Below are 12,953 nucleotides of genomic sequence, written 5' to 3' on the forward strand. Positions count from 1 at the left end.
GTGTGTGTGAGTGTGTGTGTGTATGTGTGTGTGTGTGTATGTGTGTGTGAGTGTGTGTGAGTGTGTGTGTGTGTGTGTTTTGCTAGACATTGAACTCAGTCTCATATATGCAAGTCATGTACACTACCATTGAACTACATATATTGCTAGCCTCAGACAGTTTTCTAATGAATTGCCTTACAAATATTTTTTCTGCAGACATTACCCCTGAAACCTGAAGCAGCAGCTAGTCTTTTGGTTCAGCCCTTATACTTAACATCCTGACTTCTCCCTAGATATTTTAATTATCTGCAGTTTTATAGTCATATATGTTGCAAAAAAAATCAATAAAAAATCATCAGTAGAAGAAGACAAGCTAAAAAAAAATCAAGATTTTCAATTGTCTACACAACTTTTGAACCACATGGAACTGTGTCTTTATGGTGTGATTTAAAGGGAGAGAACAGTTTAAATGGTCCATAACATATTAAATGGTCCAAACTTAAAGTTGAATTTGTAATTGCATTATTACTATACTTAACAATATATGCATAACATGAAAATAACTATCATAAAATATTTTTATTTTTTTTAACTAAAGTTTATTTGAAATGAAATCAATTTGCATGGTTGGTTCATTTGCCATCAGTGAACATTTATGGCATGCATACATGCCAAATGGACACCAGACACATGTGCTGATCATGCAAATATTAAAAGGAGAGTTCCCGCCCTTCAGTGGCTGATTTGCTAATGTATGTAGTTTTTGTATGTAATATATATCACACACATAACATGTATAATATGTAGTATATATTACACATGCAATATATAATATGTAATGTTATATATGTTTATATGTATATAACTGTTATATATCTATATATTACTATTTATTTGAAAGACACCTAAATCAAGATTTGGGTATGAGAGGTGCTGTACAGGGGATACATCTTGGTGTAAGTATTACCTCTGTTAAAGGTCTAGAAGGTAGCCAGATGCAACTGCTTTTAGGCAGAGAAAACATTATGTGTAAAGACAGAAACTCAAGAAAGAAAAGAGGTGGCACTGAACAGAAAAGACCAGCACTGAGGTCTGGCTGGAGCTTGGGAACTAGGGCAAGGGTAGGAGAGTCAGTTGAAGCTGGAGGGCAAAGCAGGCCTACTCATGAAGTTTGCATTTGTCTTGCAAGAAAAGAAAAGCCATCATAAGTCTGCAGCCAGAGAACAGCCAGGCCAGTGTTGTGTTTAGGAACATGATTTTGGGGTTAGTGTGGAAAATAGCTTGGTAAGGTTTAAACAGCACCAGGATGAGGTGGTGCCTGTCACATGGATATGAGCTGGCAAGTGGGTGAAGTCTGCCTAATGGAGTGACTTAGAATGGAAGGCGGGGTCAGGTAAGCACAAAGACAAGTTGGGAGATAACTCCCATAAATCTTGTTGTTTGGACACACCAGCACCATTCAGAAATGGAGAACACATCGAAGCAGAAGGACTGGCTTTCCCTCTATAGGAACATGGAGGGAGGAGTGTCTGTCTGAGGCAGCGAGCAGCTTGGAGACAGAGCGAAGCTTCGAAAGGAGGTCTTAGCTGGAAAGAGGGGTAGATGCATGGAGCTTACATCTTTATTTGAAAATTATGTAAAAGCCCATTTAATATTTTTCATGTAATTGTGTTCTAATAACTTTCTCTACAGTATAATACAACATAATTGGAAGTAACTTTTTCATGCAGTGCTAGGGATTGAATCCTTGCTAGGTGTGCATAGCTCACGCCATCTATGAGCTATATGCTCAGCCCTGGAGTAACATGTATATTCTCTCATGAAATCTTGTGGGCAGATAGTAGTGTCTGATCAACTCAAGGGTGAGACAGATTCACTAGGAAAATTAGGGGATCTTTTACTTAATGTATAGAAGATAACTACAGCAATGCTAATGCCAGAATAACAGGAGTAACTCATTGGCAGTCCAGAGGCTGTGATACTCACGGGCAGTCCCTCTTGACGGGCTCTTAGTTTTCAAGTACTCATTGTGACCTGTGGACTCCTAAGCAGACAGTTGGGTAAAGAGAAAGCTGCTGTGCTTTTTTCTTCTCTTTTCCCACTTCTTTTCTCCCTGTCTCTGTCACTTTCCTTCTTTAGTGAGCGCTTGTTTTTATATCGTCCTTCTCACGTCTGTGTGTTTTTAGAACAAATCTATTATCTTCTGTCACCTGTCCATCACACGGCTCTGTGGATGAGACCAAGGGTTATTGGCACAGTAGGCACGCGTCTTAGCTAGGATTTCTATTGCTGCAATGAGACGCCGTGACCCAATGCAAGCTGGGAAGGAAGCAGTTTATTTGGCCACACTTTCTCATCACAGTCCACCACTGAAGGAAGCTGACAGGAACTCAAACCGGGCAGGAACCTGGAGGCAGGAGTTGATACAGAGACCATGGAAGGGTAGTGCCTTATGGCATGATCCCTATGGCCTGCCCAGCCTGCTTTCTTACAGAACCCAGACCACCAGCCCAAAGATGGCACCACCTACAACAGGCTGGGCCCTTCCCTGTCAACCACTAGTTAAGAAAATGCCTTACAGTCAAATCTTATAGAGGCATTGCTTTTTCCATCTAAGGCTCCCTCCTTTCAGGTAATTCTAGCTTGTATCTATCTAGTTGACATAAAGGAAGCCAGGGCAGGGAGTGTTCTACTGAGGTACAACCTTATCACTGGAATAATGAAGTCTCCTTGCCAGTGTAAAGGTAAGAACACATCTCCTAGGTAAAGAAAAGTGCCTGAAGATTGCTACATATAAAACACAAGCTGTAATTTAGGAGGTAGACATTTGGGGCACTATTTGAAAATTTGTTTGCTTCCCTAAAAAAAAAAAAATTAACTTTCTCAAGGTCACTTATTTAATGACGTTATTCAAATCAAAGTATTTCAAACAGATTCTATTTTCTGTAATTTTAGATATTTTAGAAAATTTGTGTTGCGTTACTGTCTAAAGGAATGTATGATGTTTATGACATAGCAGAAACACAGAAAAAAATCAGTTAACTGATCTGGGACAGAAGAAAAAGAATTAACAGTCATCTATTGGCTTTGCATTTTTAAAAAAGGTGTGTGTGTGTGTTTCTGTATTATGGTGTGTGTGTTTGTGTGTTTTTCTGTATGTATGGTGTGTGTGCCTGTGTGCTTCTCTCTCTCTTCAGTCTCTGTCTCTGTCTCTGTCTGTCTGTCTGTCTTCTCTCTGTCTGTCTCTCTGTCTCTGTCTCTGTCTCTGTCTCTGTCTCTGTCTCTCTCTCTCTCTCTCTGTTTGTGTGTGTGTGTGTGCAGGTACCTGAAGAAGTCAGAAGAGGGTCCCCTGGAAGTGAGTTAGTGAAGTTATAAGTGCCTGGTGTTACAGGGAATTGAATTTCGGTCTTCTGGAAGAACAGCAAATGCTCTTAACTTTTGATTTATCTCTCCAGCCCTGCCTTAATATTTTATAAGTTAGATGGATTTGAAAAAATGGAGAAAACATAAAAGGAAAAAAATTCCTCTGACTATGTGAACTGTTGAAATAAACACTGAAATTTCCCAAATCAGGAGGCTTGTAGTTGGTTAGTTGTAACTAATAAGCCATCACTAATAAATACTTATAATTAAATATTATAACATAATAATTCACTTTAAAGTACCCCCGGAGCTCGTGTCTCTAGCTGCATATGTAGCAGAAGATGGCCTAGTCGGCCATCATTGGAAAGAGAGACCCCTTGGTCTTGCAAACTTTATATGCCTCAGTACAGGGGAACACCAGGGCCAAGAAGTGGGAGTGGGTGGGTAGGGGAGTCGGGGGGAGGGTATGGGGGACTTTTGGGATAGCATTTGAAATGTAAATGAAGAAAATACCTAATAAAAATTTTTTTAAAATTTACTTTAAACTTTTTATCTTATTTATTTGTTTTACAGACAGGGTCTCACTATGTTGCCCTGGCTGGACTGGAAGTTGCTATGGAAAGTAAGCTGGTTTTAAACTCACAGAAATTCTCCTGCCTCTGCCTCTCTACTGCTGAGATTAAAAATGTGTTCCGCCATTCATGGCTATTTTTTTTTTTTTACAGTCTTAACAGTTTAGAGTTCTTGTGGTTTAATTTTAAATGCAATCTAATATGAGTAACCCAGTATTGACTTTACTCAACTACGTATTTCAAAAGCTAAGAGGCTGCTTCCTTTGCTTAAATATATCAAAAAGAAAAGGAAAAGATATCAGAATCATTGGAAAAAAATAAAATTACATTGTGATTCTTAAAAAACATGGTTATGGTCTCAAAAGTGCATTCATTGTGATACTTTACTATGTATGTTTTGACCTCTTTTAATAAAACTGTCATATTTATTATAAATATGCCAATCAATACTTGAAAATAAGTCAACCCAAAGGAAGAGATGGGTTAAACCCTCAATACATTTCTCCAGTAAAGGCGTAGGCCAATAGGCACAAGAGAAGATGCTGGACACTCTTAGCTGGGAGACGCACATCAGCCCCGTGCAGCTGCTGTACTCTGCACAGCTTTAGGATAGTGCTGCTTGGGGTAGAAATACTGGGCCCTTTGTGGTGTAGCTGCTGTTGAAAGCAGGTAGTTGGGGATGGTTAACGACCACTTGTAAACAGACAACACCCGCATACAGTTAAAAAGGATGAAAAGGTAAGTTTGTTATTTGTATTTTATCACAGCACAAGGACAAAAGTAAGGAAGTGCTAAAAAGAAAACTATTTTTTTTTAATACCCCAAAACTTTCTAGAAATAACCTGTGTCTGAATTTGGTAATTACTCTAACTCTTTATTTTGTATTCTAAACATTTTGTTGCGAGATTTCTGACGTTATCTCTCTTAGAAAGTCTAGTGAAAAGGACAAACAGCACTCCCAGACGTCAGGGCTTGGCTAACCCAGATCCTGAGCCACATGTGAGCAGGCAGCACCTCCCACACAGGCAACCGCCTTACAGAACATGGTCCAATCTGGCCAGTTTAAACACAGAAATCACAACCAAATGAAACTTGAAACTAGGAAGACTCACAGGCTGTATAATTAAATACACCTTGACACACAGTTGTTTCTAGGTTATGCTATTTCTGGTCTGATCTCATGTTATTGTGAATGCTATTTTTTCCTCTTTCAAATGTTTCTAAATATAGAGTGATGTAAGGATATTTGGTAATATTTGATTTTTGACTATCACCATGTATATACATATATATTCATTATATACAGCTTTCTAACTTTTTAAATTATATTTTTACTTATGGTTTTGTGTGTCATGTGTGGGTGTGAATGTGCCACAGTTTGCATGTAGAGGCCAGAAGATAACTGGAGTGGTTAGTTCTCTCCATGTGAGTCCTGGGGATGGCACTTAGGTAGTTGGCTGGGGACAAGTGCTTTTCTCTGCTGACTCATTGGTCTTTACCAGGACATATTTTTAAGGAATGGGTGTAAAGATGTCAAGTTTAATATATATGTACATTAAATAACATTTGGAAAGTCAAGGGCACTTTGTTCCAGTTTGAATGCTGTCATTGTTTCTTGTAATGTTAGACTTAAAGTGGTGACTTGGAAGCAGAAGCAGCACTTGGAAAGGACTGGCACAAGGAGTTAAATATCTTGTGAGATAACTGTAATGTATTTATTACTGGGTTCCCTTCCCTGGCCTCCTCAGTTCTCAACACACATTTGTTCACTAATTATCAACAGATAATGTCTGAATTCTAATCTCATTCCATCAGTTCTTAACTGTGAATGATTTATGTAGTCCTGCTCGTCTTCAATTCCTTTATTTGTGAAAGAGAGGGCCTAGTTCCTAGGTTTGTCATGAGAGTTAAGTGAATTAATATGGCACACGGCTCCTAGAGCAATGCTTTTGCGTGAAATTCCCAGTCCATATACACGACTTACTACGATGGTGATGATGGCCATATGGCTGGCCACTGTGTATTCAACCAAATATGAGAGAGTTAGTGATACGTTGTTTCCTTAGAACAAGGATTCGTTTAAAGATCCATGAAGCTGGTTATTGCTACATTGTGTGTGTGTGGGGTGTTTCTCCTATTTTTTCCCACTTCCTTTCTTCCTTTCAACCTCCTAACACTAGATAGGAGAGAAAAACAGGTAAAGGGGAAAGGGAGAGACATTATCTATTGTTAGACTAATTCCTGCTGATTAGGGGTGTCAAGTTTCTTGGAGTAAGTTTGTTCTTTGCAACAGGATATCTAATTATTTCCTCCTCCTCCTCCTCCCCCCTTCTTCCCTTCTTTTTTGTGCTCCATTACTTAACAAACTGCAACCAACAGCATCCAACCAACAACCCACCCACCCCATAGCATTTATATACCCTCTGAAAAAGCCTCAGAATCCAAAATGTCACACAATTGCAGAACACATCGGCAGCTGTCAAAAATCCTGCCTCTGCTACAGCACAAGACAAATCATAGTCAGTTGCTGTGGACAGCCTGAAGCAGTCTCCTAGCCCTGGAATTAAAGCAAAAACATATTCTTATCATATTTCTATTTTTTTTAAAGAACCAAAATTAGAAAGCATTATAGAGATACGCATGCCTAATGACTCACTCTCCTAGCTCCCTCAAGTGTGAGAGAGAACCTGAAAATTTTTTCTGTAAGAAAATGTAGAAAAGACCAGATAAAACAAAGGATCTGGGAGATCCTTTGTTTTTGAGAGACAGGACTGGCAAAGGTGGCAGGGCTGGGGGCTGGGCTTTGCCTCAGATACTCTAACCTTTCTCTGCATCCCTCCTGATGACATCATCAGGAGTAAATTGTGAGTTCTCACCCAGCTCCAGAGCTGGATCTCCCCTCTGCATGTGCTAGTAATTTTGGCGGCTTGCACGATTTTGTGTCTTGACCATCGGATGTCAGTTAGTTTTCAGTGAGTACTTGGTGTGTGTGTGTGTGTGTGTGTGTGTGTGTGNGAGAGAGAGAGAGAGAGAGAGAGAGAGAGAGAGAGATTTGAAGTCATGATTCCTCTGCCTCAGCCCCTGAGAGCAGGGCATTACAGGCATGTATCCCTATGCCTAACTCTCAGTTGTTCTATTTACTTGTTTTACTAATTTTTTGTTTATTTTTAAATCTCATTTTCTGACTGAATATGTGCAGAATCACATGTTTTGCTTTTTAAAGTAAAATTTGGCTGAGTTCTGTTTCTTACTCTTTAACTCAGGTGTAATGTCTTTGCTGAGGCCTCTTCTTCTGGACGTGGTCCCAACCATTCAGCAGACTGCTGCCTTGGCTCTGGGGAGGCTGGCCAACTACAACGATGACTTAGCAGAAGCAGTCGTGAAGGGTGACATTCTTCCACAGCTTGTATATTCATTGGCAGAGCAGAATGTAAGACTTTTTCAAAAACCTTTTTTTTTTGTCTTAGATTTTACAAATTGATACCTTTGGCACAATTGTAAACTGGAAGGCATTAGAATCCCAGAATGCTAGTAGAACCTTGAATCCCTATATGTACATGAGAATATCTTTAGGGAATTTTGCTTTGGGACTTAAAGGCATTTTTTTTTTTTACTACTGCTAATTTAAGAGGACCATGCAAAAAGTTCAGGGGATAGACACACACACACAGTGTTTCTTTACACTTCAAAGTTCTAGATCTACCTCAAGAAAGAGGACAACACCCTGATGAGAACATAGATGCTTTTAGCAGCCCTCACATGCAGGTGACAGACTAAGAGCCAGCCTGGGGAAAGAGCCTGTGGTAAAGTGAAAGTTTGATCAAGCTGTTTCTAAGTAAACAAGCATTCTAGCTCTTCTTAAAGAACTCTCCAGGGGAAGGCAGTTTAGAGAGCTAGTCCTTACAGTGCTTACCCCATAAACACCAGAACCTGTGTTCAGTTCCTAAAATCCAGGTAAAAATGGCAGGCATAGTGGTATATACTTCTAATCTCAGCACCAGGATGCAAGGCAGGAACACAAGGGCCTCTGGGGTTCACTGATCAGCTGGTCTACCATAATTGATGATCTAGGCCAAAGAAAGATAGTGTCTCAAGCGGAAGGCTCTCCTGGGGATGACCTCTGAAGTTGGTCTCTAGTCTACACACACACACACACACATGGGGGGGGGGGATCTTTGGTGTTATTAGATGTTTCTAATGAGCTATTTGGTGTCTGTACGTAGGGTTTTAGATTACCCATCCCCCTCTTAGCAAACCCTAATTCAGGTATGCACCTTCCTTAAGACTAGATTGCTACTTATATAATAAAAAGATAAATAAAAAACTGAAGAATGGCAAAGAACTTGAATAGATACTCCCTAAAAGAACATCTCCAAATGGTGAAAAACACAAGAGAAACTTGGCAGCATCAGTAAGAGGTGCAAATCAAAGGCGTGGAGTGATGTCTCTGCACACTTACCAGGACCTTGAACATAATAAACATCCTTAAGGAAAACGAGGTGATGATGTAAAAAAGCAGGGACTCTCAGCAATTGCCAGAGGGGATGGAGAACAGCACAACAGCCGTGAGGAGTAATCCAGCAGGTGTGTTTGTGAGCAGGGCTGGCATCTGAAAGAACTAAGCATGGCACTCAAAAGCCATAAACAAATGTTCAGAGCAGCGTGGCACACAGCATGGGGTGAGAGAACAAACCAAGACTACCAACGGATCAACGATAAGAAAACAACATGCATCCCACACAATGGACTGTTACTCTGTCACAGAAAGGACCTGAGTCCTGATAAATGCCATGTGGATGAGCCTTAAATCATCAGTGAACATGGGGATTTAGCAGCGACACCTGCACAACCTGGGAATGCATCGCAATGAACGTGGAGATTTTATGATGCATTTATTTCACCGGACTAAAAACATCTTAATTGTGCAAAATGTCTCCTTTGGTAGGTTTATTTTTTTTTTTAATGCTTTTCCAAGGAATTACAGAAAGTTCCTGCTTCATACATGCTACCAGGCTTTCATTCTCTGGACAATTCGGCCTTTCCTTGGAGAGCAGGCTCTATGCTTTCGTATCCCATGTGGAAAATCTTGATAGTTTTCTAAGTATGACTGTGTACTAGTTATAAGCACTACACACAGAAGGAAGGTGGGGGGGGGGCTTGACTACACAGAAAGCAAGGATGCAAGGATTACCCATGAGGCTCTTTGGCCTTACTGTGGCTGTAACCTATGCCCTCTTTGTAAATGAAGAAGCCCTGTGACCTTACATTTTGTGTTCAGTTCTTTGGCTATAGGAATTAGAACATGAAACATTAGAACTAGGAAGGAGAATGTGATCAGAAAGTGTGAATTATAGGCGCTGGCAGGTAACAGCTATTAATAACTTTACATTATAAATTTGATGATTCTACAGAATAAAAAGTCAAATTAGTTTAAGGTAATGACAAGAAATGTGCCATTATTTTTAATGATTATAATAAAGTAATCTTTAGAAAGTTATTTTAAAGCTCTACTGAAGTGGAAACTTTTAGTTTCTTTGGAAAGTAAGTTATGTAAATGATGTTTTGCTGGAGCACACAGGTGAAAGGATGTCTTGCTAAAGGAGACATGGGAAAGAACTTTTCCCTGAAGCAGACCCAGGTGAAAGGATGTTTTCATATGGCAAACACATGAAAGGACCTGTGATAAAGGAGTATAAATCTGACCCCACAGACAGTGGGAAACGAGCACTGAGCATTGGTTTGTTTTGCTCCACCTTGCTGTTCTTTGATAACGACAGACATATATTGGTTCGTCTTACATAACATTGTTGAGCTTAACATGTGGTAACACCACCATTAAGAACAACTTGCCCAAGAACTGCTAGCGAAGTTTCTGTGACAGCTTGCCTCACCTCAGGCTGGTTTAGTGAGCCTGGTAAATTTATTCAGGAATGAACTACAGCTGCCTGGTGTTCCCCTGCTGAGAAGACTGGACTGTAGTTGCTGGTTTGTGCCTGGTGTCTGTCTGCCTAGAGGACTGGTCTGCAGCTGTTGAGTCATATTTGGTGTGTGCTCAGGGACTAAACTGATGCCAAGGAAGACTGAGCTTGCCCCCAAAGAACTATTGCTGAACAGGTCCACTTCCCCCGTAGTCTAATAGCTTTTCTCTTCCACTGCCTCTGCTGGGCGGTGGGCTAGAGTAGAGGGTGGACCCTTGTTAAAAAATAGGTTGCGGAAAATTTATGCGTATACTCTACCTTAATTTTGATAATAAATTAGAGTTCGGGTCCTTGATATGATTTAAGAAAGTAAAGGAAATATGTCACATTAAAGCACCCGATCTGTACTAGCATTCTTTACATTATATTCTAGCATTCTTTACTATATATTTTACATTGACATGTGTCCCTTTTTTTAAGATATAGCATGTTAAAATACACTTAGTGTGTTTACTGTCTCTTATAATTTTTATTGTTTGTGTTTTTAGTCTAAGTGACTAGAAACCTTTCAGACAAGGTGCTGCAGTTGGCTGGTCCTTCCTAGTATGGTGGTTTGAATGATAATGGCCGTGATAGGCTCATATATGTGAGCACTTGATCCCAGTTGGTGAAACTGTTTGAGAAGAATTAGGAGATGTGGTGTTGAGGAGATGTGTCACTGGAGGTGAGCTTTGGGGTTTCAAACGCCCCTGTGTGATGACTTGTATATGCTCAGCCCAGGAAGTAGCACTATTAGAAGTTGTAGCCCTGTTGGAGTGGGTGTGTCACTGTGGGTGTGGGCTTTAAGATCCTCATCCTAGCTGCCTGGAAGGCAGTTTCTGTTAGCAGCCTTCAAATGAAGATGTAGAAGTCTTGTTTCTTCCTGCACCATTCCTGCCTGGATGGTACCATGTTCCTGTGTTGATGATAATGGACTGGACCTCTGAACCTGCAAGCCAGCCCCAATTAAATGTTGTCCTTATTAAAGTTGCCTTGCAGTGGTGGCGCACGCCTTTAATCCCAGCACTTGGAAGGCAGAGGCAGGTGGATTTCCGAGTTTGAGGCCAGCCTGGTCTACAGAGTGAGTTCCAAGACAGCCAGGGATACACAGAGAAACCCTGTCTCAAAAAACAAAAACAAAAACAAAAACAAAAACAAAAACAAACAAAAAAAAAACAACAAAAAAAAGTTGCCTTGGTCATGATGTCTGTTCACATCAGTAAAACCCTAACTAAGACACCATGCTAGCCATTTCCAGTTACTGTTTTCTCTGCCTCTTGGTTGTGGATAAGATATAAGCTCTCAGTTACTGCTCCTGAGCCATGCCTGCCACCTGCTGCCTTGGATATGGTATCTCCTCACAGCAGTAGAAAAGTAATTTAGACAGTAGTTAATATAAAAAAATCAAAACTGATAATATCAAGTAGGAGACTAATTGGATTTTATTAATGAGGACTGTGGGATCAGCTGAATGTGGTGGTCTATGCCTTTAATGTCAGCAATCAATATATAGAGGCAGGCAGATCTCTGTGAGTTCAAGACCAGCATGGACCATGTGATACATTCAGGGTTAGCCCAGCACACACAGTGAGACCTTATCTTAAACAAGCAACAAAACTAGACAAGAATTATGAGATCATCTCTATATTATAATAGTCATATAACAACTGTGTTGTAGCTAAATATTTCTTGTGTATTTGTTTAGCACCATGAAGAAAGAAACATGTTACTCCTGTATTTCACTTTCATTTTTTATTCTTTAACCAAATGAAATCTATATATTGGGCATACTATATATAGGAACAGCATTCACAAGTCACACAATAGGTGACTTGTTTTTATCTTTTAAAAAGCCTTTTCTAGAATAGAAAAATAACATATCATAACATCTCCTTTTTTTTTTAACCAGGAGAAGTTGAGAAATGGTGTGAATGTTTTACCTTAATATGATTTCTAGGTATATATCAGAGCATAGCTGCTATTCAGTGTAGTTCACTGAGGTCAGGAAAGTCTGCCATACTGAGAGGCTGAGAGGAAATAACAGAAACGAGGTGGTCAGTCAACAGAGTTGGTTAATAACATTCCAGAGTTCCCCTGAGTCAAACAGGACCTCTTAGTATCAAGCAGATATAGAGAATCCAATTATTATATGAATTTGCAGAAAGTCCCATGTTTATATTTGATTTTATGTGATTTCCAAATACATGCTTTAAAGTAACGCATCTTCAGCACAGTTTGAAACTGACCTTGCTTCTAGGTTAGTTACTAACCAGCGGCAATGGGAGCGATAAAGACTCAGCATATCCCAGGCAGTTCCCACCGTCTGCAATCAGAGGCGGTTGTGCTTTCCTTCAATGCCAGTTGTGTGTCGCTTTCAGGCTATTTTAGATTCTAGGTTTGGTCTTTTTTCCTTGTAGTGCGTCTACAAGAAGGCAGCTGCGTTTGTGCTGCGAGCCGTTGGTAAACACTCTCCTCAGCTGGCGCAGGCCACAGTTGACTGTGGTGCCCTGGACTCACTGGTGATCTGCTTGGAAGATTTTGACCCTGGAGTCAAGGAGGCTGCAGCCTGGGCACTTGCATATATTGCAAGGCATAATGCAGGTACTGGGGTGTGCTTGAAGATAGACTCAAGTTTAACTTTACTGGATAAGAACAGTTTTGTTTATCCATTGATGGGGTTTTAAACGTTGCTGGACATTATGGGAGAGCTGTCTTGAAGGATAGCCACACTGATTTGGATCACATAATTACAAAACACTTCTACATTTGAGTTCTAACAGAAGGGAATCTGAAGGGGACGGTGGTATGGCAGAGTGAGACTGGCATTTCAAGCCAATCAAGGAGCCAAATCACCTGGATGAATGAATGGTGTGGTAAGATGATATACAGTTGTAGAAAATGTTTTATTACCCTGTGCTAGCAGGAAGGAGGAGGAAGAAAATAAGGGCAACGCTTTTTTCAAAACTAAAATCCTGGTGTGGTCAACCAGGATTGGTGGGGCTCTCCTGAGAGAAGACTGTACAGACACAAGATTGAGAAATGATATGGCGTGGGGGTGGGGGTGGGGGTGGGGGTGGGG

The 12,953-nt window shown here is 40.3% G+C and overlaps 1 protein-coding gene across 1 annotated transcript in view; it reads left to right on the forward strand.

Moving 5' to 3' along the window:
- The window catches only part of Spag6 (sperm associated antigen 6), a 51,207-nt gene that overhangs the window by 5,177 nt on the left and 33,077 nt on the right, over positions 1-12,953 (forward strand). The window contains exons 3-4 of the mRNA XM_021154982.2: positions 7,181-7,347; positions 12,292-12,475. Coding sequence (XP_021010641.1) covers positions 7,181-7,347; positions 12,292-12,475 — 351 coding nt within the window. The remainder of the gene's footprint in view (positions 1-7,180; positions 7,348-12,291; positions 12,476-12,953) is intronic.

This window comes from Mus caroli, chromosome 2 (genome assembly GCF_900094665.2).
Source record: "Mus caroli chromosome 2, CAROLI_EIJ_v1.1, whole genome shotgun sequence".
Lineage (NCBI taxonomy): Eukaryota > Metazoa > Chordata > Mammalia > Rodentia > Muridae > Mus > Mus caroli.